The sequence below is a fragment of the Anas acuta genome, chromosome 2 (assembly GCF_963932015.1).
Source record: "Anas acuta chromosome 2, bAnaAcu1.1, whole genome shotgun sequence".
NCBI lineage: Eukaryota > Metazoa > Chordata > Aves > Anseriformes > Anatidae > Anas > Anas acuta.
Genome location: NC_088980.1, coordinates 40,794,610 through 40,818,199, shown reverse-complemented (window position 1 = coordinate 40,818,199; position 23,590 = coordinate 40,794,610). Strand labels below are relative to the sequence as shown.

Below are 23,590 nucleotides of genomic sequence, written 5' to 3'. Positions count from 1 at the left end.
CTCCCGCTTCTGAAAAAGCCTCAGCCCTTCCCTGCTACGGGGAGCTATGGCACTGGCTATGCCTGCCTGCTCAGGTGTGCCACCCCCTCCAGTTTTGTCAAAAATAAAGAAGGGTGGTCAGGAATTGCAGACCTCAGGAAAATTTGTAAGTACAGCTTGAATGCTGACACGTTCCCCCAGTACCGAAGCAGTGAATCATGTTTAAAAAAAAAAAAAAAAAGAATCAACTCTTTCTATCCATGGATTAGTTGAAATATACTCATCATTTACTACCTGCTTCATTATTAATATTCTTTTTCTGTTCTGGCAATTAAGCTTTTATTTAACCTCCTTGATCAAGGTCTGTGAAGTGCCTTTATCTAGACCTGTACCTTTGTCTATAACTTTATCAGTCTTGTGTTGAGTCATGGGGTGGACTTGACAATCCTCGTGGGCTCCTTCCAACTCTAAACGTCCTATGCTTCTGTGAGACTCTTCAGACAAAAATGCCAGCAGAAAAGCTTCCCCTAAATACTTGATAACACCCATCCAGGCTGCATGAGGTAAGCAAGACGCAGAACTATCAGGGGATCCCACACCATGTGGGGGGCCAGGCATACTCGATGGGGTAAGCTCTAACTGCTCCTGAAAAAGAGTTTCAGGAGTTCACAGGATCCTTTGCAATTACAGAAGTAGAATATATATTTTTTTTTTCCAGCAGCTACAGACACAGCAAATGGCAGCTCCAAGCAGGGGGAAGCTGCTTAAGGCCTGAAGTTTTAGGGTTAAAGAGTTTGATTGCACAGTTTTTTGTTACATCTTGACCCCTTCTCTGCACCACCATTTTTGGCTATTTTCTGCAGTTTGCAAATGCAAAGCAATTCTCTTCCTCTACCTCTGGCAGAATACATTTGAGGAAATGCCAAACTTTGTAAGTTATTGCATGCCTTTCAGCGTAAGAGGAACGTAACTGCACCTTATCATACCAGAGCTAATGACGACAGGCATGAGATTGGGAATAAATGGCTCTGTCTTGTGGAGGGACCACACACAATAACGAGGAGACAGTCTGGGCTGAATGAGTGCCCGGACGAAGCGGACAATGAGAGGTGAACCTTGAGCACTGCAGGGCAACCTCAGCTTTCCCTTTTTTCATAGGCCAAGGAATAATATCCCTGCCCCTCTTCCACCCACTTTTCCTCCTACATCAATGTCCTCTAGATGCGATTCTTCAAAACAGCTCTTGACAGCGCAAGAGGAAAAGGTCACAGCAGTTAATGTCTTCCTCAATATGATCCTGTTTGAAGCAATGCACTTTTAGAAATTCCAAGATTAATTACTTTAACTCAAACTCTGCAGGTTAAACTCCCGTGTTATGCCAAAAAATATACCTACAGCACCCGTCCTACAAAGGGCTTCCTGGCCATCCTGAAAAGTCACCTGGTTCAGTAAGGACCAGAAGGTTTGTTCTCAGAAGAAGACATTTGAAAGATGTATAAAACACACTTGATATCTTTAAAACACATTTAAAGAATTAACTGTTTTACTTAAAGCTATGGCTACGGTCAACAATAAAGAGCATATTTGCCATTAAAAGCCTGAAGACTTCTAAGGTCTTTATAAAGAAATGATGAGATCCCAGAGGGCTCCTCTGAAGGTCAGCGTGACAGAAACAACTGCAGACAAAGAGGGAAGGTAGCTTGCCTTGACCCCGTGGCAAGCTCTGGAGGAAAACTTCAAGCCTATCTGCATAGTTTCCTTCTGTAAACTGTATGCTTGCCTATTTAAAATTAAATGACATTTTGCTCAAATTTGTACAAAGCCCCCTAGAGTCTAATTCCATAGGTAGCACTCCTGAAAGCTGGCAATTCTGTGTACCAAAGGCTTTGTGCCTGCCAGGCTCTGGGAACATCAGGTTCCAACATCACAACCTGCAAAAAAATCACTCTAAATATTTGTGTCTGGTTCCTCAAGTCACCAGACTAGAGATACAGTGCATTCCTGAAACTTCACAAAGAGGACTTCCTCCTAGATACTCTATACACAGTGCTGGCTGCACGATGTTTTGGAGGGAGGAGGAGGAGAAGGAAGGAAACAGTCACAGTGTTAACAATGGGGACATTTTTCTGAAGCAGTACATATTTCAGTGCTGCAACACCAAAATGTGCCCTTCTTTCAGCTCTGTTGAAATCCACAAACTGTAAGGACTTAGAACACATCTTGAGAAGTAAAGTACAGTCATCCTATATAACCAGTATTAGTAGACATGTTAGAGTGCACTCGTGACTGTACCAGTAAGTACGCAACCATAAAGCTGGGGCAGTATTTAACCTTCTGTCAATTACAGTAACAGAGTGAACTAGAAAATAAATCAGTACTGCAGTAATATTAATATATATATATATAAAGGTACGTACCAGTATGTCCAGGCAGGCTGCTTTAAGTAGAGTTATCTGGTCCGCAATGGTCAAACTTGTAAAGCCTGGCAATCGTTTTGCAAATTCCACTATTTTAATAATGCACTTTGTTGCAAGTTCACTGAATTTGTCCCAGAGCCCAAGGTCCAGTCGAACCCGATGGTCTGCGCTGGAGTTCTGGAAAGAAAGCCAGAAGGCACCATAAATCAAAAACATCCCTTTCAGTAAGTGATTTTCAAGGGAAAGAAACAACAACCGAGTATTCCTTCTAGAAGCGCTCTCTATTAACATTCCAGGCAATTTCTGCAGTTTGCTGTTGGGATGATGCTGTTTTTAAACTTGGATTAATCGCCTGAAAATTCCTTGGATATTTCTCTGTTACTTATGATTGCAGAGGCCATCTGTACAAGGAATACAAATGAACTTAAACATTTCCAAATGCCACTATCATTATTCTTCCTTGCCATTATATAATAAGTGCATTGAGAGAGACAATTTACAGTTGTACCCCAGAAAATAAAATGAACAGTGGAACAAGAATATTGGGTCCTCATCTGGAAAAAGCAGCACAACATTTGGAACATAGTTTCACATACTTAAGATCTCAGCAAATTAGTTCTACTTAATTTATCTGCTCTGTGGTTCTGCGAGGGTTTTACAGCTTTCTCAAGCTACAGGCTCCCATGAATTAAACAACATTTCTTTACACAACGTTACAAGAAACACCATGTGTGATGATGAGTGCTATGTGCTCATTTGATGGGGCATCCAATATGCGTCCTCCTGTTTGAAGTGTTACAAAGACGTTCCTGCTGCATCTTTCAGTGACCACAGATTCATGTATCTTAACACAAAAATCCCTGTTTTTGTACATTCAAACAAAGCACTTAACCCTTAAATAAGTTAAACATGAAGAGGATGTTAGACAAGACCTGGCTGACTCAAAAGCTTCTGTCATTTATTTGAGATTAGTCCAACAAAAGTTGGACTCAACTCAAGAGTTGACCTTGACTCAAAAAAAGACCTCCAGAGTCACCTCCAACCCATCTGTGATTCAAAAAACAGATGAAGATCGAGCTCTGAAATACCCAATGCTCCCCTCCTCTGTTCCTACGTGCAACACTTTCCTGTTTTGCCAGCATTTGGATCCAGCATTGCTTGTGATCGTACATCTTAACTATAATATTCAACAAGAGGAGTCAACTTGACACTAACAGACATGGCAGGTAAAAATCCATCAAAAAGCTTTCAGCTTACATGGATTGCACTTCCTCGGAGGAAACATCTCCGGTGACCTTACCACCGACACTGCTGGTGGTGAGGACATCTACCCCCTTGGAAACAGTGGGAGACCTTCAAAGGAGTCAAGGAACGGAAAGGAGTCAAGCAGTGGAAGGAATTCTCCATCAGCCAAAACTGCACCCAAGTGGTTTGTCACCTTGGAGGCCACCGCCTTTCTTTGGTTCTTTCACAGGAAGGACAGACAGAAGAAGTGGGAGGGAGGACACGGGCTGTAGATGCTGTCACCAGGCCCCCATTCCTGCTGCCTCACCCTGTCCCCTGCTGCCTTGCCTCCACCACCACCACCGGTCATGCACGGGAAAGCCACGATGGGTCCCGGGGGACCACCAGCCTGACACTCACCTTCACTTGCAACAGAGTAGAGATTCCAGCCAGTAATATTTATACTAGGCCACTATTACAGAAAATAAATGCTAATCATGATGAAGAGTTTAAAGGTGCGTACGTGCTCTGCCCTGCTCCCCTCCTTCTTAAGGGATAAGAAATTAACTTCACCACTTCTATTTGAATTTTTATTCTGGGAACAATTTCTATTTTTTTTTTAAATGACAGTCAAAAAGATAGGAGAAAATGTCTTTATAATGCTAAACCTAAAGAATTGCCTTCAAAATGGTCCAAAACTAATGGGTTAACAGTCATTGTAATGCCCTTTGAAACATTTCTTTCGGCTACTGGAGTATGCATCCTTCAGATTTATTTTATTTCATCCTCAAGGACCTTGGTGAAATACAGTACATTGGAGGAAAAATAAGATCAAGATGTGCAGTCATTCAGGCTGTAATTAAATTTAATAGGCAGTTTATCCAGTTCATAGAAAGATGGCATAGCGTAGAGCTACACAAAGCAGAGCCTAAAGCAGGAAATCATTTTACAATAGGGTATCCATCTGGAAAAAAAGATGTTGCATGAAACCAGCAAGTGTGAACGAAATCTTCATCAGTATCATATGAGGTTACTTTATCATGCTACAGTACTGGCAACGGGAAGTTTGACATGTCTTCTATTAAGAGTAATGCACGGCCGTCCTAACAAATGTAAATCTAACTCACCATTATGCAAACTGAAAAGAAGGGGCAGTTAATAAAACACAAAATAACCTGGTGTTTTATTATGCTGGTTGCCAGATCCTCGGCATTGGGTCTAATGTGGTTTACACATTATCTTTGAGATGCTACAAATGGGACAACTTTTAACATTTCATTCGGTAATGGATGTAGTCGCAAGCATCGTGGAGGATCGCTAGATTTTTAGCAGCATTTCTGACTGTGTAAAACCAAAACTGACTCAGTATCAATGTATAGGTTCAACAACAGAACACAGGGTTAATAAAATTCATGTTAGAAATGGAAACTTTGATTAAATTTGCCTGGGGATCTCCTCTAACCACGCTGTGAAAAACATGCAGACGCTATGACTTTTCCTGAGTATTTTCCTGAAGCAGTTTTTTGGGTGTGTTTTCCAGGAGCAGTCTTGCATGTTTTTCAGGCCTTTGCACCAGTGCACATATGGCGGAACAATACTGTAATACACCCTAGTGACATCTTTATCAGTGGAAAAGCCCAACCTTGCTATGAAATCCAATTAAACAGCCATTTTTGCCACATAAATTGATCCCCTTTTTTCCATCATTTTTGTTTTTCATTGCGGGCTGCTCCATCTCCACGTTAACAATACAGGACGAGGTACTCCCAGAAACATACACAGTAGCAGAATCCCTACTGTCTTTAAAATCCACTTTACAAATGAAACAAGGCTCACAGGGGCACTAGCCCCTAATCAGGAACACTTGCTACGCCTCCTTAGTAAAAGCAGCGATGCACTGCAGCTCCTGCAGCTCCACCAAGGAGCACAGCACACTTTGCTCCACTCCAGCATCGGGGTATCTGTGTCCTCTCCGGTGGCACAGAGCACGAGGCGTGTAACTTCCACGCCAAGGACTTACAAAGAGTAAAATGCCACTGAGGAGGGAGATGCCTCTGCTTCCAGCCAGCAAAGAGCAACCTGGGAGAACCTGAAGCAAGGTCCACAGAGTAAAAATTATTTTCTGTTTTATCCTCCCTTTATCACGAGGCTGGATGTAACACAGCTGTAGACTTACAAATAATGCCAGTCTCAAGGGACAAGCAGTATAGTTACACTCAATTATACTATAAAGTATGACATCTCTAGAGAAATTACTAGGGCACTTTCTCTTACCTGGCTGACAGTAATAAAACAGATCTATTTATGATGGACTTTTGAAATCCATTACGTTTAAACAGCTTGCTGATTCTCATCATCGACAGAACTATACTCACCCCTGCCTACCAAATGCAACTGTTAAGTCAAATGACCCAGGGAATTTAATACAAGTGCTATTCCCCCATTATTTTAAGTAGACTTTTATTAACTATGCAAAGCACAGTAATTATTACAGATAGGGACACTTTTTCTTTTTAAAGAGCAGATGGATATAAAAAAGGTAATTGAAATTGCTTTTCCAAAACCTTTCTTTGAGCAGGTAAAAATACACAATGGGAAAAAATACAACCACACAACCTTTCCTGCAGGAAATGCAGGCTGTGGTGGCCAAGAAGAGGAGTTGGATATGCAAGCTCAATGTCTGAACAGATTTTTTTTTTTTTATGGCTGTATCTCTGCAAGCTCTTTTTTATTCCACTCTCTTATACTTACATTCTTTGCTCTTTCCAGCAACAAACACAACCATGTTTTACATCGGTCCAAAAGATCACATAACCAAAGGTGTACAGGAATTGCACGTATGGAGCAGATTCTTCTGTCCACGGTTCCTATCACTACACAAGTGCAAAGCTCGTGAAATTCAGGTGCATCCACTTTGATAAAATGTGCTCATTTCTTGCCTCTCACTTAAAACCAAACAAAAACCCTACCCTGTAAGGTTACAGAAGCAATCCATACGCTTTGCAGCACGAGAGCAGCACGTTGTGTGAATGTTAGCCTGCAGGACCAGGCAGGAAAGCACGACTGGCTATTTTCTACCTGTACTGCCTTGTTACTGTCAAGAGGAGTGATGCTAGAAGCATCGTATGCTTCTAGCTCTCCTTGGGCTCAGCATTTAGAAGGGTCGTGTGCTATTTTTGACTTCTGATCTCTATTTCAAGTGTCTTGGAAGGAAAGACTCTCACCTGAATCCTGCCACCAGCTCATGTTGTTGTGTCTGAGTACTGAAGCTGTGTCCCTCTCCATCAGCACAAACACCTTCCGCGTCCTGCAAGCCATGGATCCTCCGTGCCTACAGGAAGGTTTCTCCCCTTGCTTGACAGACAGCTGGAGATGAAGCCCCCTTACTCCAGCCACAGGGATATTCAAGAATACTTCAATCCCCGAGGTCCTTTATTGGGTGCAAGCAACTGTGGGAGTGCTGCACTTTGTCCCTTTCAAAGCCAGGCAAAGATAACACTCACAAAAACGAGCTGTTACACTGAATTCCTATCTCAAATGCTGGAGTGGCTGCCAGACCTTAGCTAGAAGAGAGATTTAAATACCCCGCATTTCACACAGAGATTATGGGAACGACGCGAGAGGACAGTTAATATTTAGCACCACCACTACTAGTTCTGACGCAGCTGTTGAAGGAAGCTGTGTAGCTCTCAAGGTAAGCCAAAAATAACTCTTCCTGTATAATTTTGTTATTGCAACTTGTGCAGTACCAAAACATGACGAAGTGGCAGGACTTTAGCCACGTGCAGCTAACCGCTATGGACTTCCAGAAGACCAACAATAAAAACAAGTCTCTTTCACCAAGTTGTTCAATCTGTCCCGTGACAGAAATGAGCACCATTCAGCCTCAGAGACAGATCAGGGTTACCTGGGACTCCTTGACAGTTCAGATTCATCCGTTATGGAAATCCAGGTGCTCTCAGTGCAGGCTCTGAAATTTCTTCAGGGACATCAACTCTCCGGGAGGGTCAACAGGAACTCAAGAGTGAAGGCATCAGCAGTATGATACGCCTTCATTCATGACAAGACCCTCTCCAGTTTCCACGTGTATCATTTCAAGAGCTAAAATATTAATGGCCCTTAAGCATCCAATACGTAATGCAAGCATATAGGTGCCCAGGTTTATCTTTCAACCACCCAGAGCCTGGGCAATCACCAGCACTAGGTACCAACACACCGCCGTAGCGCTCTTCCAGCTCAGAGGTAGCACACCAGCACGCACCAACGCGCTCCCATTTGGAGGTATATGATATGTTATTCTGGGATAGCCAGGGCATTTGCAAGGCAGCCCATGAGCAATAAGCTCTGGCATGCATACCCGTCTGGCTCCGTGTCCCAGCTGTGGACACCCGATCACCTCTTCTGCGAGGCACAGACTCACTGCCTTTGAACTGGGAAGATTTTTCACACTTGTCCAGAAGCGCTCGTGCATTAGCAGAAGTGTGAGAGCCTGCTTGGAAGATTTTATTCCCTTCAGGATGAAGGCACAACCACACGTGCTGCGGGGAGGGGTGGAAGGCATTAAGGCAGGAATTTCCTTGAAAAGACACGCTATGAATCCCCCAGCCCCCAGCCCTGCCTTTGGTTATGTCACCAGCTGGCTGTTTGCGAGCTTCCAGCCTCGCATGCTGCGCTAGTCCCCGGGGGTCTGACTGTGCTTGCCTACTACGGCAGTATTTACCAGCACGCCTGCATTGATTGTTTTGACTACATCTAAAATGAGCAGAGAAAGCACCAGAGAAGCATGCAGAGGACAGAAGCTTTCCCCAGTGCCAACAATTTTATGCAGGTCTCGAAATTAAATGTGAAAAATGTTTGTGAAAACAAACACGCCACTTTCGGTGATGCGAAAAATATGCTCTTCCCTAATGTCACAACACGTGTATCTGCTTTTCTTGCACTTAAATTCAAAATCTTACACCTAGATCTGAGATTTTTGAACTGACCTTAATAAATAGCCAAGAATGCCATAACACAGCACCCTGCTCACTGAATATTCATGCCACTCATCTTGCCTGAAGTACTCTTTGAGAAATGCAATGTTTGTTTCAGTAGCGGGGTGTTTACTGAAAAATGCAGAGGAACTCAGTGACAGAGCTTTCACCTGGTCTCTAGGTCTGGGTTTCTGGTGTATGTTGGGGGCAGGGGACCAGGACTGTGCAGGCAGACAGCTGCTTGGCCCAGCCATCCACTCATCTCCCAGCCTCACATCTGAGAGCAGGACGTTTGGCACATCCCTCTGGAACAGGCAGCGCTGCTACAACTGACAGCAACAACAGACCAGCAAAGTCACTCATCTACTGATAGGACTCTGAGTACTGTCTAGCATTAACCTCTAGCATCTCTTTCATTACTGCATTGGCAAACTTGACATTGTATTTTCTCTTGTATTTGTATAAAAAAGTGTGTTTCCCTGAGTCATCACCCCCTGGAGGAATTCCTACTGCACTGACCTTCTTGACTTGGAGCTGATTTTTCATTTCTAAAAAGCAGCAAAAGTGTTGGCTGCTTTGGGGTATTTTGGTAGACCAGAAGAGGAATACAGCACAAATAAACATTTTGGAAACTGGTTTATTTAGACATTTCCCATTTTCCTTGACCATGGTAGCCTTGGGACTGTTACCAGTACCATTTACGAACTCTCTACACCAGCAAAGTAGCCATCTGCTGATGCACAAGCATAAACATGTTTTTGGAAGCCAACACATTTCTGATCAATGCTGGTATGTAATTCACTCACGGACTCCAAGCTTGTCTCTTTTCTGGACTAGTCTTTCAGTCTGTAGCTTTTTGTATAATACTGCTAAGTAATGCTTACAGTTAAGTGCACGTATTTCCATGCAGATACACACTTTTTGCATGGCTAAGGAGATGCACGGATTGCATGTACATCTGCACCCATTTCAAACATCAGAAGTCTCTAATCCCAAGCTCATATGACCCACCTGAATCCAGAATACATCATCTACAAACCATACTTACTGTAGTGTATTTTCCCAGCTGGCAGAGCGAGGGGAAGGTTTCCTGGTGAGCTTTTCGGATCTTCTCAGTGAGATCATCCAACTCTGCTGTCATTTCATAGTTTTCTGTGGACTCCTGCTTTGAAGGTTCCTTCTTCTTTTTGTTTCTATCATTTCTGACAGCTGTAGAAGAACAAGCAGAGATCACATGTGGTTACTCAGATCACCCCGTGTTATGTTTGTTGATCTACTTCAAAACACTGCAACTTTTTAAACATGAATTATACAAGTGGAGATAAAAACATAATATGCACAGAGAATACTTTCACAAGCTTAATTACTCATCTACATAAACTGAATTTAATGGGATAATGGTGAAAGCAAATTTCCATAGGTGTTTGTTGTGGACGTCTTGTCAATAGTTCCATACTGTCTACCCTCCAAGAAAGTCTACCACAATTTCACATGCACCATGAGCCTCTTGCTAACCTTGTACGGTGGGATTTTTTCATTGTACCACTATAATTGTGCGTGGAGAAATTCTCTGCAGTGACGTAGTTGGTATTTTATTGGATGTGAACCACGCTGAAGAAAGTAATGGTCTCTCTGTTTTAGATTTCACAATATGGGATGCAACCAACCCCGTACTTAATACAAACTCCACCCAGCAAAAATTATATGAGAGGAAGTTAAATTTGAAAACAGTCAGTGAAAGAAGATGAAACATTAAACTCAAGATCAGAAGATCAAAGGAGAAGCACAAACACTTGAAAGAGCAAAAAATTGCAGTGAAGCTATCTAAAGTTGCTTGCCATCTGCTCCTGCACTCAGACCAGCCTTCTACCTTAGCCGAGTTGTGGGGGATTATTAGAAATATGCATTGTGCTGCACTCGTTCTGTAATTGATTTCCCTCATATTTGTGTCCTGTAATAAAATATGACAGCTGCGCCATCACCATGCTGCTCTGTTCTTTTAACGAAAATAGCTTCATTTTACAAGAGGTGCCCAGGAGATGGGTCTGTGTCTGCAGCAGTGCCAGTATTTGTGTATTTCATCAAGAGGCTTGTTGTTAGCTAGAGCTAACATTTTAAGCGTAACCAGATGCACAAGGAACCCAGGCTTTACAACAAAGCCAAACCAAATCAATCCCTCTCCCCAAAGAGTCAGTACCAATGTTAAAGACTTCAAAGACTAAACGCTGCTGGACAAATGGAAAATAACACCAACATTCACCCGTGTTCTAAACCTCGTGATATTTATACCAGTGCCCTGAATTCTGACAGGGTGACTGGTGCACCTGGCAGGTGGTGAGGACAACCAACCTATACCTTCCTGACCAAAGGTTCGACTTTGCAACTGAGAGGACTCTGACCCTGCTCCAGCAAACGTTTTAAGGATGCACTTGACTTGAATCGTGCGAAAAGATCCACAGTGAGGTCAGTTATGTGCTTTGCTGGGTCAGGGCGGGGATGCTGAGCACCTTGATGGTTTAAAGCCTATCCTCAAACGCCATCAGTTCTCACGTCTGGAGTAACAGAGACTCAGAAAAGTGAACAGGAAAGGCAAAGAGGAGCCTTCTTGCGAAGGCTCAGTGCTAGCAGGGTAGGCAGGTCTGGGGGAGTCGGACGGATCCCCCCACCTTCTGACAAACACTCCCCTAACGCCGGTGCCCTGCCTTCTTCACCGGGTCCCAGGGCAGGGCACAAATCAGGCCCAGGCACTGAAAAAACGTCCAGGGCCAACACGAACAGCTCGAGTGCTCCCAACTGCCGCCGCACTCCAGAAGTAAATCCTAATCACTGCTGTACTTGGGAGATAAAAGAGCTCCTTAGAAAATTATGTAAACTCCTACACAACCGCAAAAAGCAATAAGCCTTTGTAATAAAGCCCCATTTACTTATAGCTCCACGATTGACAAATTTGCTAAACAGGCGGCCTCAGCAACTACTTATCTCAATAGCTTTGAGCTCCTCGTGGAAGACAAACACGTTATTTAGGCCGGCCTTCGGAGCAGCTGCCAAGAGCTCCCAGATACGAGGAGATAACTCAGGCAGGAATCTGGACACGGCTCCCGTGCTGCCACCGCGCAGCTCTTCCTCCCGCTGCACCTGAGGGCCTTTCCCCTCCAGAGGCCAGCAGAGGGACAGCTGCTGGTCAGCCCCAACCACCAAATGGGCCCGGCTCTGTCCTTGCTTTTCATGAGCAAAGCACTGAAAGGTAGGAAGAGTGGAAGGGGAGAATTAACATGTCCTGAAAACTAACAGGTTTTGTTCTTTTGTTACCTTTTTTCTACGATTCCGACAGTCTTTGTAATAATAGTAAAACCCAAGTAACATTTATCGTCTTGCTTTACGTCTACTTTTGATATTTTCTGCATTTTTCTAAGGCTGTGTAAGACTTAGCTGCATTTCTGCACTTCCTGTAAGATAACACAATAAAGTGCTCCAAAAATATAAAGAATTTCTGTAATGTTGAACTGTTATGCAGATCCAACCGCATGTATAATTCAACCCAAAACAAGAGAGGAAAAGACTAAGGCAGCACTGTGCTTAAAAGAGTTAAATAAAAACACGAGCACACACATTTACACAGTAAATTTCAAAGCCATCAGTGCTCGGGGAGCAGGAACTGTCACGCTGCATGTGGGAATAGTTCTGGATTACAGCTTATGCTTATATCACATCAATCACACCTTTTTGTATCTCGGTCTTTACATGCATATGATCACATCAATCCCAGATGCAATTCCACTGCCTTTTAATGATGATATGAAAGTGATGAATCTGTGTCACCGCTAATGCTGCTGTGGAAAACTCAGGTTATGAATTTCATTACTTGGGCACTAAATTCTGACTCGACGGCTGCATTATTTAAGAGCTCCCGACAGGGGACAGTGTGGACGCTCCCTCGCCCCGCGAGAAGCACTGAAGTCACAGAAACTCAAACACAAATGAGGCGTGCGTGTGGTGAGGAGCACGGAGAGAGGCGTATCCCTGCGTGTGGGTACGCCACCAGCGCCGCCCGCCCAGGCCTGAGCACGTCTGCTGCCATCCATCTCCCCGGGACAGCTTCCCTGTCACCCCACGGACACGCAGGCTGGGACTTGTGCTCCCACACCCAGACACCGCCGGGGAGCCGCGGCAGGGCTTGGTGCTGTGCCGACGTGAGGGACCAGCCCCTGCTGGGATGGATGGCTTTCTTCAAGGGAAGCGGGGCCTGCTGTAGCTGAAGCTGAGGATAAAGGCATGAACAGCTTCTCCTGGAGGCCCCCAGCTCTCTCATTGAGCAGCCACACAGCAACTCTTGTGCTTGAGCAGGATCACATCAAGCACGTCGTGACACTGGGAATTGTCCAGTCTTAAACACAGGCCCACCAAATTCAGTCACCACTTGGCCTTGGAGGAGGCTGGGATCCAGCCCAAGAGATTTAGGCAGTTTCTAGATCATCAGGTAAAATTCACACCGACTTCTCACACTCCCATTTGCTGGCGGCGGCAGAAACGTGTGCCGTGGTGAAGAAGCTCCAACTCACAGCACCGTTTTCCCAATTACTTGCATGACCTTTGCTGCCCCAGACGCCCAGAAGATAGTTTGACAGCACCTTTCACGTATTATAATGATTAATCAGCTATAAATTCATGACTCGAAATGCTATCATGGCTGTTTTGCCTCCCCGAGATCCCCGTGACCTTTGAGTAGCTTTGTGTGCTAGTTAACTGTTTTTGTTCCTGTTTTGACAACTCCCAGCGTATCCAGTCAGTTCGCATTCCTGCGAAACCACACTTCTCTTGTCCCGAAGTATTTCGAAGCCATTTGTTAAGCCCACAGCCCTCAGAAGCACCTCGGAGCACTCGGAAAGCCCAGGGAGGAGGGCAGCACAGGGCAGGCAGGGCTCTCCGGCCCCTCGCAGCGATGCTTTGCCGAAGGGCAGGACCTGTGGTGCCGTGCCCGTGCGGTGAGGCTGACGCTCAGCCTCGCACCCAAGGCTTCCAGCAAAGCCGAGTTGCTTGCAGGGGTGCAAGCTTTGGTCCCTTGACGTCCCGACACTCAAATTCCAGCTGTAGCTGCTTAAAATCTCCAAGTCCAGCAAGTTAGCAGCTGTGGACAATTCCAGTCAAGTATGCGAAGCACTTAGCCAGTGCCTCTGCCAAGCCCGATCCATCAGGATAAATGCCTGACTTCCCCCCAGACACCGTGCACCTCCTTTCTCCCCATCAGCTTTCACTAAGCTGTGCTCACCACAGCTTAGGGCAGCGTGCAGGAATGGCTTTCACAACAGCCCCCTTGGAAAACCCTGAAGCCCGTCAGACCTAGCACCCCAAAAGAGGATGAGGAGGCAGACCCTCCGACCCCCCAGACAAAGGCAGCGCCTTGCTGCGCATCACACACCGGAGTTGATGGCAGCAGGCATGGACATGGGGGACCTCGCCAAGAGTTTGTGCTCCAGGAGGTTGTTTTTCCCCTTTGGTTGGGCACATTACAGCCTGCTGCTGCCTCGGGGGGAGCAGCACAGGATGAGAGTTCACCACCACCCGACCTTTTGCATAAGCTCCACGCCAGCTCTGCCAAAGGTAAAGAAATAAAGAAAAAATCATCTTGAAAACAACGCAATCATGCTTGACAAACTGAGATGCCATCAGTTCAGAAGGGTAAGAGCCCTGTTCCTCTTTTCTCAGCCATACAACTGCAAGCCAAACACAGCGTTACAAGATGCAGAACACCAGGTAGTTATAAATGGATTGGCTTTCCTGGGCCGTGATTTCCAGATGAAATAATGTTTTCTTTCAGGCAAAGCCGCTCGGTCTTTAAAAACAACAGGAACCTATCTTAAAACAAATTCTCATGCCAAAACTGAGCTTTGACATATGGAGAACGATCGGAGGCGACGCACATTTCTCATTAAAAACTCTTGCTTCTAATGGACAAAGCCAGTAACGAGCACGGGGCCTCGAGCACAAAACCAAACTCCGCTGAAAATTGCATGTTGTGTAGCTAACCCAGAGGAACCCACGAGGTCGGCTGTCTGGCGCGGTCGCCAGGAGGAAACATCTCGAGTTCAGCGAGATCGTATCTCTCCGCAGACAGGTCTCCGAATTCAGAGGGAGCGCAGAGAAACAACCATGAAGGAAGCTTCATGAGAACCTGGCACGCTCTCATTTTTCCCCAGGCATATATTAAAGCATTCAAACCTGCCCCGGGTTTCCTGTTGAGAAATGCTGCTGGGCTACGGCAAGGGTGCCCTGACCAGCGCTCCAGGAACCCCTGGCATTGTGCCCTGGGTTCGGCTCAGCAGTGGGGGAAAGCGCCGCCAACCCGAAGGACATCGCCACCCTGCACGGTGCCTCCGCCTCTGCTGGCTCTTCCAGTCATGGGTGGTGGTGTGTGTGTGTTTTTTTTTTTTGTGAGGAAGGTGAATCTGAACTCTGCCTAGCAGCTCTGTATTATTCATTACATAATTGCTATGTTTTATTAGAAATATGATCTATTATAACCTTGAATACAGTAACTTAAATGACATTGAAAATTAGATTATTCTGATTATTAGAGAAGTGAGAAAGGTACTAAACATTTGTAAGCCTGATAATCAATCAGTGTATCCATCTGAGTGCAATAAAAATCAATCAGGAGCTAGTGCGTTTAAATCTAATTTTTTAAGCATGACATTTTCTTCTGAGTTTCTTTTTTAAATGTCACCCTCTTCTACAACAGTGATTGATTCTATCCCTAGGGACAGTTAACTCCGACTGTTTTATTCATAGCACCGAGGTCTTGTATCCACATTCTTTTCTAAATATCAAATTAATCACAACAACAATATTTGCATCAAAACGTGAAATTCAGAAGCACACACTCATGTATTCAAAGCAGTACCAAACACAACGCTACATTTAAATTGGCTCAAATAACGTGATGCTTTTAACTGGCAAACAGTGTTTTAACACAGAAAATGGTGGAATTTTGTGTCCCTTAGGTTCTCTTTTTTCCCCCCAAGAAAGGGAAGGCCAAGGATTTGCTTGTTTAAAACATAATTCATGTAGAAATGTTTCAGCAGCGAACAATGAATCACTAGCTATAGGGAGTCCCTGAGTAATTACCTGTGCCTCCAAAATAACCTTATTAGGCTATTGTAAGTATAGGGGAGACCTTTGATACCTATAGCCTAAGGGGCTCTATTTTTCCATTCATGCACAGGGGATTTATATGGTTATATCCTATTATAACCGACGAAAGCAACACATCTCCCATTTATGTATGAGGATAACTGCAGGGTTAATATATCAAGAACTGAGTTAAAAGAACGGGTTTCATTATGTGAATGAGTGATACAAATGGATGCTCTACAGCTTTATTCAACTGGCCTGAAACTTGATCTGTGGTTTCAAGGATTCCATCAGCCTGAAAATTTTATTTTTGACATGAAATTTGGCACCTGCTAGTGTCACATCCCTGAAATATTAGTAGATGGAATGAGCAAAAAAGGAGTTTCTAGTCCCTTGAAGAAAAACAACACTGATCGAACTCAGACGTAGGATCAAAATAACCAAGCCAGTGCAGAACAATAAGCTAAGAAATACACATGGGGAACAGCTGAGAGGTATGGCTTTTGTATTCTTTTTCTTGTTAATTTATTATAATTTTCAAGACAAATAAGGAAATGGCACAGAATCGTATTTATTTGTTTTGCTTGCTTGTTTCTTAAACTTTTTTTTTTTTTTTTTTCTTTTAAGAGATATGGAAACAAAAACATCTAAAACTGCCAATCCAAGACCTGAAATGGAAGGAAAACAACAACAAAAACGAACTGGTTCTAAATGCTATTTTGGAAGCGATTGTGGGAAGAACTTAGAGAAGGTTCCTTAAAGTGTTCCAGCTGGAAAAAAATCAGAAAGTTTGTCAACTACTTCCATGCTCAGGGATGTCATGATAAAGTCTACCTGTATATTGACTGCATCATTGCAGGGCTGGTTCCAGTTCTGCAGAACGTGCCCGACACAATGAGAACTTGCCAAAGTATAAAAATCAGGACTCCAGAAATACAGATGGAAACAAACCCCACGAAGCAGGTCCTAAACAGACATGAGAAATTTCAAAGCCGAGAAGTTTAAAAGACAGAAAGCAAGCAAATGAGTGAAACAAACCCAGCAGAAACAGCAGGCAGGTGTGGCGGGCAGATGAGGCAGTAAGTGGAGCAGCTTAGTCAGAGCCAGGACACACAAGGCATGGAACATACGCCACGGGCTGAACCGAAAGCAGACTCCTTCATCTCCCTTACTGTCTCTCCCTACATGTTGCAATCAAACTAGACAGAGACATGGTTATACATTAATGATAAACTGTTTAAACAGCATTTGGCCTGAGATTTCCATTCTCTGAGTGCTTTAATATCACCAATTACCACCGTGAAATAGGATAATCTAGAAACTCTTAGAAACTGAAGCTTAAAGAGCTTCCAAAGGCTACCACGAACAATTTCAAGTAGAATCAATCACAAACATCTCCTACAAAGTCCCACCAACATATCTGCAATGGCAATAACCAACCCATCAGCCACTAAGACACAACTCAGCCACTCATGTTTCCGTCTGCATTTCACATAAGCATCACCTCGAGTTACTTATTGCCAGAAATTCCTGTGGGATGGAGCTTCTCCATAGGCAAGTCCCACAATGTCCCCATTCACCTAGTGCTGATGGAATAATCTACAAAGGTAGATTAAACCCTCCCTGTTCATGCCCTGCCCCATCTCCCCTCAATATCCTGCATGGGATCAGTCACTTCCTTACTTTGATGTACAAAAAAACACAATTTTTATTAAGATCTACCATGACACCTGCAACAGGCTTTGCAGAGTAACAGCATCACCTGGTGGATATTGGCAGCCATCCCTTTCCCTGGTCAGTGATGAACTCCAAAGGAGCTTTGGGAAAAAAACACTTCATCCCGGGAGGTTTCCCAGACTTACGGGGCTGTGACTAACTTGCTGCCCAGTGCCGACCTGGGGGAGAATCCCCCCAAAACTAAAATCCCCAGGGAACTGAAGTATCGTCATGGTTGCCATCTACTTTTTCGTCTGCCAAAATCCCAATGGATTTACCAGTAACTTCTTCAGCTGCCTAGCTAAAATTCTGCGTACAGCTGGTTAAACTGAAATAGTCTGGGGAACTGGACAGCTTTTATGGAACAGCAGTGTCTAAACACATTAGCTAAAAATATACACAACCACAAACACGACGTGATTATTCTTTCTCTTCCTTACAGCTGAAGTGACTAAATGCATACACAGCAGTTGAAAAACACTTCTAAATAGTCAGCCTGACATTAACTTTCTATTAATCTATACTACAAAAAAATAGCACAGTTGTTTTTCACAGGCTGGGTAAAGAAAAATTCCTAAATTTCAAACTCTGAACTTTCAGTCAGAAGTCACTAAGAGGCCATTAAATCTGTCTCATCTGATTTCAGCTGTTCAAGTGCCCTTTCGAGCTACCTTCTCAAAGCAACTGCCCTTTTGAGCTACAATCTTGAAGTCTGGTACACCAACTCTTTATGGATAACCGATTACAGGTAAAAATATCCTGAACCTGACCTTTCTCTCCAGGGTCACCAAAAGGTAAACCGGTCTACTCATCTACAAATATTACATTAATTTCTCTTATGAGACAGTCATGGTAGTAGGATGGCTCGCAACTGGGAGAACTTGGGGTTATCCAGTGTCATCAATTCAATTTGTTGGACATTATCCAGGATTGCTGGTGGCAAGGAAAGTGCACTGCTGTAAACTAAAACCAGACACCGCACTCTGTTTCTGCCCGGTATCTGGCCTGACTGTAGCCCCTCGTACGGTTCAAAGTGCTACAGCTCTTTTATTTCTCATCCTAATGGGCACAAACAAAAAGAACTCGATGTGCTTGTTGCTGAAGTGGCAAGCTACCTATCGTGACAAACTGCAACTTCTTTCCTGAGAGCAACATTAAAGAACATTTTTAGCAAAACAACTTTCCAATAATAAGTGTGTTAATTCAGTATAAAGAATGAGACTCAGCTATGGTACAAACCTAGGCTTTCTGATTATACGCGATAAAACAGATTGTACGGACAGCGAATCAAAAGGCTCTTTTGGGGGAAAGAAAGGAGATGAGCCAGCACCCCTTCCCTCTGGTCACACTTGGCCACTCAGCACCCAGGGCAATGGCTCCTGAGAAGGATGAGCAGGAACACCAAGATGGTGTGCCATCTGCATTTTTCCCTTTCATTAAGGCAGGTTTCACGCAGTGAATGCAATTTGGCTTTCCCCAAACTGGGTTCAGTCCTATGTTACTCACCGGCTTTAAAAATCCTAGCCCCAACTTCCCCCCACTACTGCTGAAGTTGTGCAGTGGTGCTACTCCACCGATCTCAGCAGAGCCCTATTAGTGTAAAACTACAGTAACGTAGTGGGAGATCAGACCTAATATCTCTATCTGCAGATGGATAATACCGCATTCATAGCTAAGTTTCATTTCTTTGTTTTGCCCCCAAGGCTAAATTTCACATTTGTACCTCCTGGTGTCTTGTGCAATTGTGTAAAGGTGCATCTAGCGGGAGAGCTGCCAACTGACAGCACATCTGAAGAGGCCTGTGTGCACTGCGTATTTCATCAAGCACAAAGAATATATCACCTCGTGCAAGCGTAAATTGAGCTCATGAAGGTGGAGGAACAGTTGCTCCAGATGTGTTTTGAGAAAGGGAGCTGTAGTCTTGAACCGCGGTGCTAGCCTGCATCACAGCCTAGGCAGCTTGCTGCCCTGGCCTCCCACTAAGCCAAGAATAATAAAATCAAGCAAATAGCTCAGCTACTATTTACCTACTCCTCTGAAGGTAATGTGGAAAACATGCCATTATGAACACACAGAATTTTTTTCCTAAGGATAGAAGCTTGTTGATATGTCTGGAAAAAAAAAAAAAAAAAGAAAAAAAAAAAGAAAAAAATTGGGAGGTTATTTCCAGCTCTCAATGCTTTCGGGAAGACGGAGGGAAGGCAGAGCTCAACCTCCCTGCCAGGGCTGCTGCCAGATGACCTGCTCTGCCAGCAGAGGCAGCCTGGGATGGGAAGGAAAGCGCTGTATTGCTCAGCTAGGTGGACCTAAAAGCACCAGAAGAGCAGATAAAAAAATATAACACTGAAGCCTCGCATCTACGTGCAGCCCCACACAGCTGGTGGGCACGTGGCAGCATCTGCCCACGGACATGCTCTGCAGCTGGGTCCTATTTTGCATTAATACTGCTTGCCATTAAAATGGTTTCGCCATAATACTGAAAGAACGGTTTAATCAAATGGTAAAATAATATGCACAAAAAAATGCATTTTGTTTACTTCTGCTCCCTTTCCAGAAGCTGAGCAATTGGAATAAAAAATCTGTAAATTTGTTTGTGGGGAGCTCTTACCTTTTTTTTTTTTTTTTTTTAATTACATTGCCCTTTTTTCACAAACCATAACCTAAGGAGAAACAGAAGACAGGTCGAGGGGGGGCTGCTTTTTACTCCCAGCCACAGGACTGTCAGCTCTGTGGAAGGCTAAGCCCAGCCACAACACACTCCCTGGTCAATGGGAATAACATGCGCCGGCCGCGCCGGGCTGGGAGCAGTTGGCTGGCCACGTCCCCAGCTTCCTGTAAATGCAGGGCTGAAGCTGGCGGCTGACACAGGTAAACAAATTCACTTTCAACCTTGGCATCTCGCTGCCCACTCCGAGGCGCTGCACAGGCAGGCTGAGGCTCTTCAAATGCTTCTGTCTCTGGCTCGCAGCTCATGCCTGGGGTCTGTGAGCTTGGGAGAGCACCAGGTTTACTGCGACTCTTCAAAGAGGAAAGCACATAGTAGACAAAGCCTGCTGCTTGTGTGTTTAATAAATACTGCTCTGTCCATAATTCACACAGGCAGAAATGCTACTTTTCATGTATGAATGCAGATCCTCCAGACATCTGCACTCGTGCTTTATGTAGCGGCAGGAGCACTGTGGCAGTACGGGGTCTAATTCCCTCAGCACACCTGCAGAAACCTCAGCTGCTTCAACGCTCCTGTTAGGACATGAATCACTCCCCAAGCCTGCACCTAATTATCAGACTGTCTATTTTGATATATTCTATCTTTTATGTACAATGCCAAAGAAGTTCTTTAAAATATGTTCCAGCTACTCTTCCATTAAAAAAAAAAATAAAAAAGGAAAAAAAAAGGAAAAAAAAAAAAGCTTTTTTATCTGTGTCTTAAGTTCTGAAATAATAGGAGCAAGTGGACCAGATTATTTAAAAAAGAAGGCAGGGTAGCTACTACAGGACGGGCTTAAGGAACTTAATTCTGCCAGACAGGGTCAAGTAGCATCAAATCCTGATTTCTCCGTAAGATTTTTTTAAATATCCCCAGTAATGCCAGCACATAACCTTTCCACATTAAGTGCTTTCACAGCACACCAGACCAGTCTGATCTAGCGAACATACAAGGAGCAAAGCAGACAGACACTTGTTTCCAGGAAACAGCAAGATACTAAAAAAAGAAGCCTTTTTATTGTTGATTTGAAATCAAAGTGATTACTGAGGCCATTGCAACTTCCAGCACAAGCCTTACTGCACACAAGGGAGTTGGTTTTGAGAAGGCAAACAGGCGGCGGGTCACCACAGAGTTAACTCAATAAAATAATAATTTCTACTTGGATAAACTGACCTAGTTTTCCCAGACTTCTCCATGAAAACAAAGGATGCAACTTGGACACTAGATGACGTCTGAAATGGAAGCCAAGAGCTGGGTAAGGAGCCTGGCCTCAACGCACGGCCGGCCCTTCATTAAGCGAGGGTGGTGGGCCCCGGCTGGCAGAAAATCGTGTTACAGACACCTACTGCACAGCACAGGATGAATTGGCATTACTGGCAATTTCTACTCACACCTGAACTCATTGAGACGAGGACAAAACTTCCACGGCCTTCGACAGCATGGGCCTGGGCCCTGAACTTATCGCACTCAGGTTCGGCACCTCCTTTAGGAAAGATGTCTCGACATCTCCAAGAAGGTGACTTTTTGGGAGAGGTCCTCAAGGTATTGCTGCTGGGGATCCCCCCTGATGGGCAGGAGCCGACAGGGATCGGTGCCGGCCCCTCGTAGCTCATCCCCAGCTTCTGCAAATCCGAACAAACCACGGTGCCGACAGCCGTGCGTTTGGGGATTCAAGAGGGTGTTGTTTTTCCGTGAAATGCTGTTGTGCTGGAACGCCTCCAACCAGCTGAAGTTAAACAATTTGCCCTGAGTCAATCTGCAGTGGAGGGAAAACCTAAATGTACGAAGGGAAAGAGGCCTGCTTCCCCCTCTTTTCTAATCCATCGCACAGCATTAGATTAAATACTCGTTATAAATATACATAATAAAGTGTTAAGACCAGGATCCCCTTAATTGCCTTACTCTTCCTACATTTCCTGGTTTCTAGGGAATATTTTAAGATGTTCCTCATCCATTATTGCTCGGCTCATTAACCGCATGGTTATCTTCCCACCTCATCCCCCAAACTAAGAAAAAAGACCCCAAAACTCATAGGGCTTAATTCTGCGTACCCTGTGGAAGGCAGCTAATGCATCTGTATGGTTTTATGTATGTTCACGCCTTGCCATGCATAAATTATGCTATGAAATATGTTCCTAATAAACTGGTAAAATAACTAATAACTGACTTAGAAAGCAGCAGGAAACGTTGCCAGGAAAATGTTCTGACTGTGTCTGTAGTACAAGGAGGACTTAAGCCCTCAGCTGAACTAAAGAAGTAAAATATTTCTGCTTATTCTCTTCTCTCTGTGTAATTTTCACTTTATGAGAGAGGGCTGAGCATAATTGAGTTGCTTTACCTTTGTAACAACTATCTTCTTGCCTTTATTTGCTCTCTCTCTCTCTCTCTCTTTTTTTCTTTTCTTATATTATTTGCACTCCTTTTCAATTTCATATTATTTCCTGGATGTTCTGATTTAGTAGCAATGTTCACCCGAAGAGGCATCCAAAGTGAAAAAATAAATACATTGAGCTTCTCCTTCAAGCTGCAGAAGGAGGCAAATTGAATGCCCTCCTTGTAGGAGAAAACTGTCAAAAGGCTCTAACAAATTAACAGTTTTCCATGTCACTTGTTACAGGGATCTGGACTGTATGAATCTGGTCCCTCAGCTCTCGATGTCACAATCAGACAGTGTGACAGTACAACACGGACTGCAAGACAATACGCATTGAGCTCTGATCTTCTGCACCCGTTTATGAGACATCTAACTTGAAACACAAGAGCCCCTTACAGGCTTACTCCCTGTGCAATGGAGACAGATCAGCATTGTTAGAGGACAATTTAAACCTCACTAAAATCTAATACTTCATCTTCCAGTATCAACAATTCTGTATCGAAAAAAAAAAAAAAAGCGATCTTCTAATAAAATTTCAGAAGTGACACTTTTTTGAGTAGCTCTTCTCCACTATCTCTCTCTAGTAGAAATAAAATAAACCATCTCACAGATGACCTTGAAGTAGTGTTACGGCAAGCAAAACATGGTCAAGTTATTCCTTGCATGGAAAGAGCAGCTCACACAGATGCTGCACATGCAAGGTGCAACAGCTTAGCATGGAGGATGCTCACAGATTTATCGTCCTGGGCTTCCTCCGTTGATACATCTATGCTACAAAATGGGTAAAATCTGTGCAGTGCCAACTTCTGTCTTCTTGGTGTGTACAGAAAGCTCTCATGCATTAGCCAAAATAAACATATTATACTCAGAACAATGAAAAATAATTTTCAATTGTTACTGTGCCACTGGGACATCCTATAAAAGTATACAGCATATGAAAACAAGTAAAAGTATTGTGCACTGTAGGAGCACAGATAACTAATGGATTCTCACGAAACATTGTGGTACTTCCATAAACCCCTGCGATTCTTGGCAATTTCCATTTTTCCCACATCCCTTCCATTGTGTTACC

The 23,590-nt window shown here is 44.0% G+C and overlaps 1 protein-coding gene across 8 annotated transcripts in view; it reads right to left on the bottom strand.

Moving 5' to 3' along the window:
- Window positions 1–23,590, bottom strand: part of RARB (retinoic acid receptor beta) — a 320,997-nt gene that overhangs the window by 9,330 nt on the left and 288,077 nt on the right. For all 8 annotated transcript variants that reach the window (XM_068674399.1, XM_068674398.1, XM_068674400.1 and 5 more), the window contains 2 exons: window positions 9,642–9,802; window positions 2,397–2,573 (listed from right to left, as the gene is read on the bottom strand). In XM_068674399.1, the coding sequence (XP_068530500.1) occupies window positions 2,397–2,573; window positions 9,642–9,802 (338 nt within the window). The remainder of the gene's footprint in view (window positions 1–2,396; window positions 2,574–9,641; window positions 9,803–23,590) is intronic.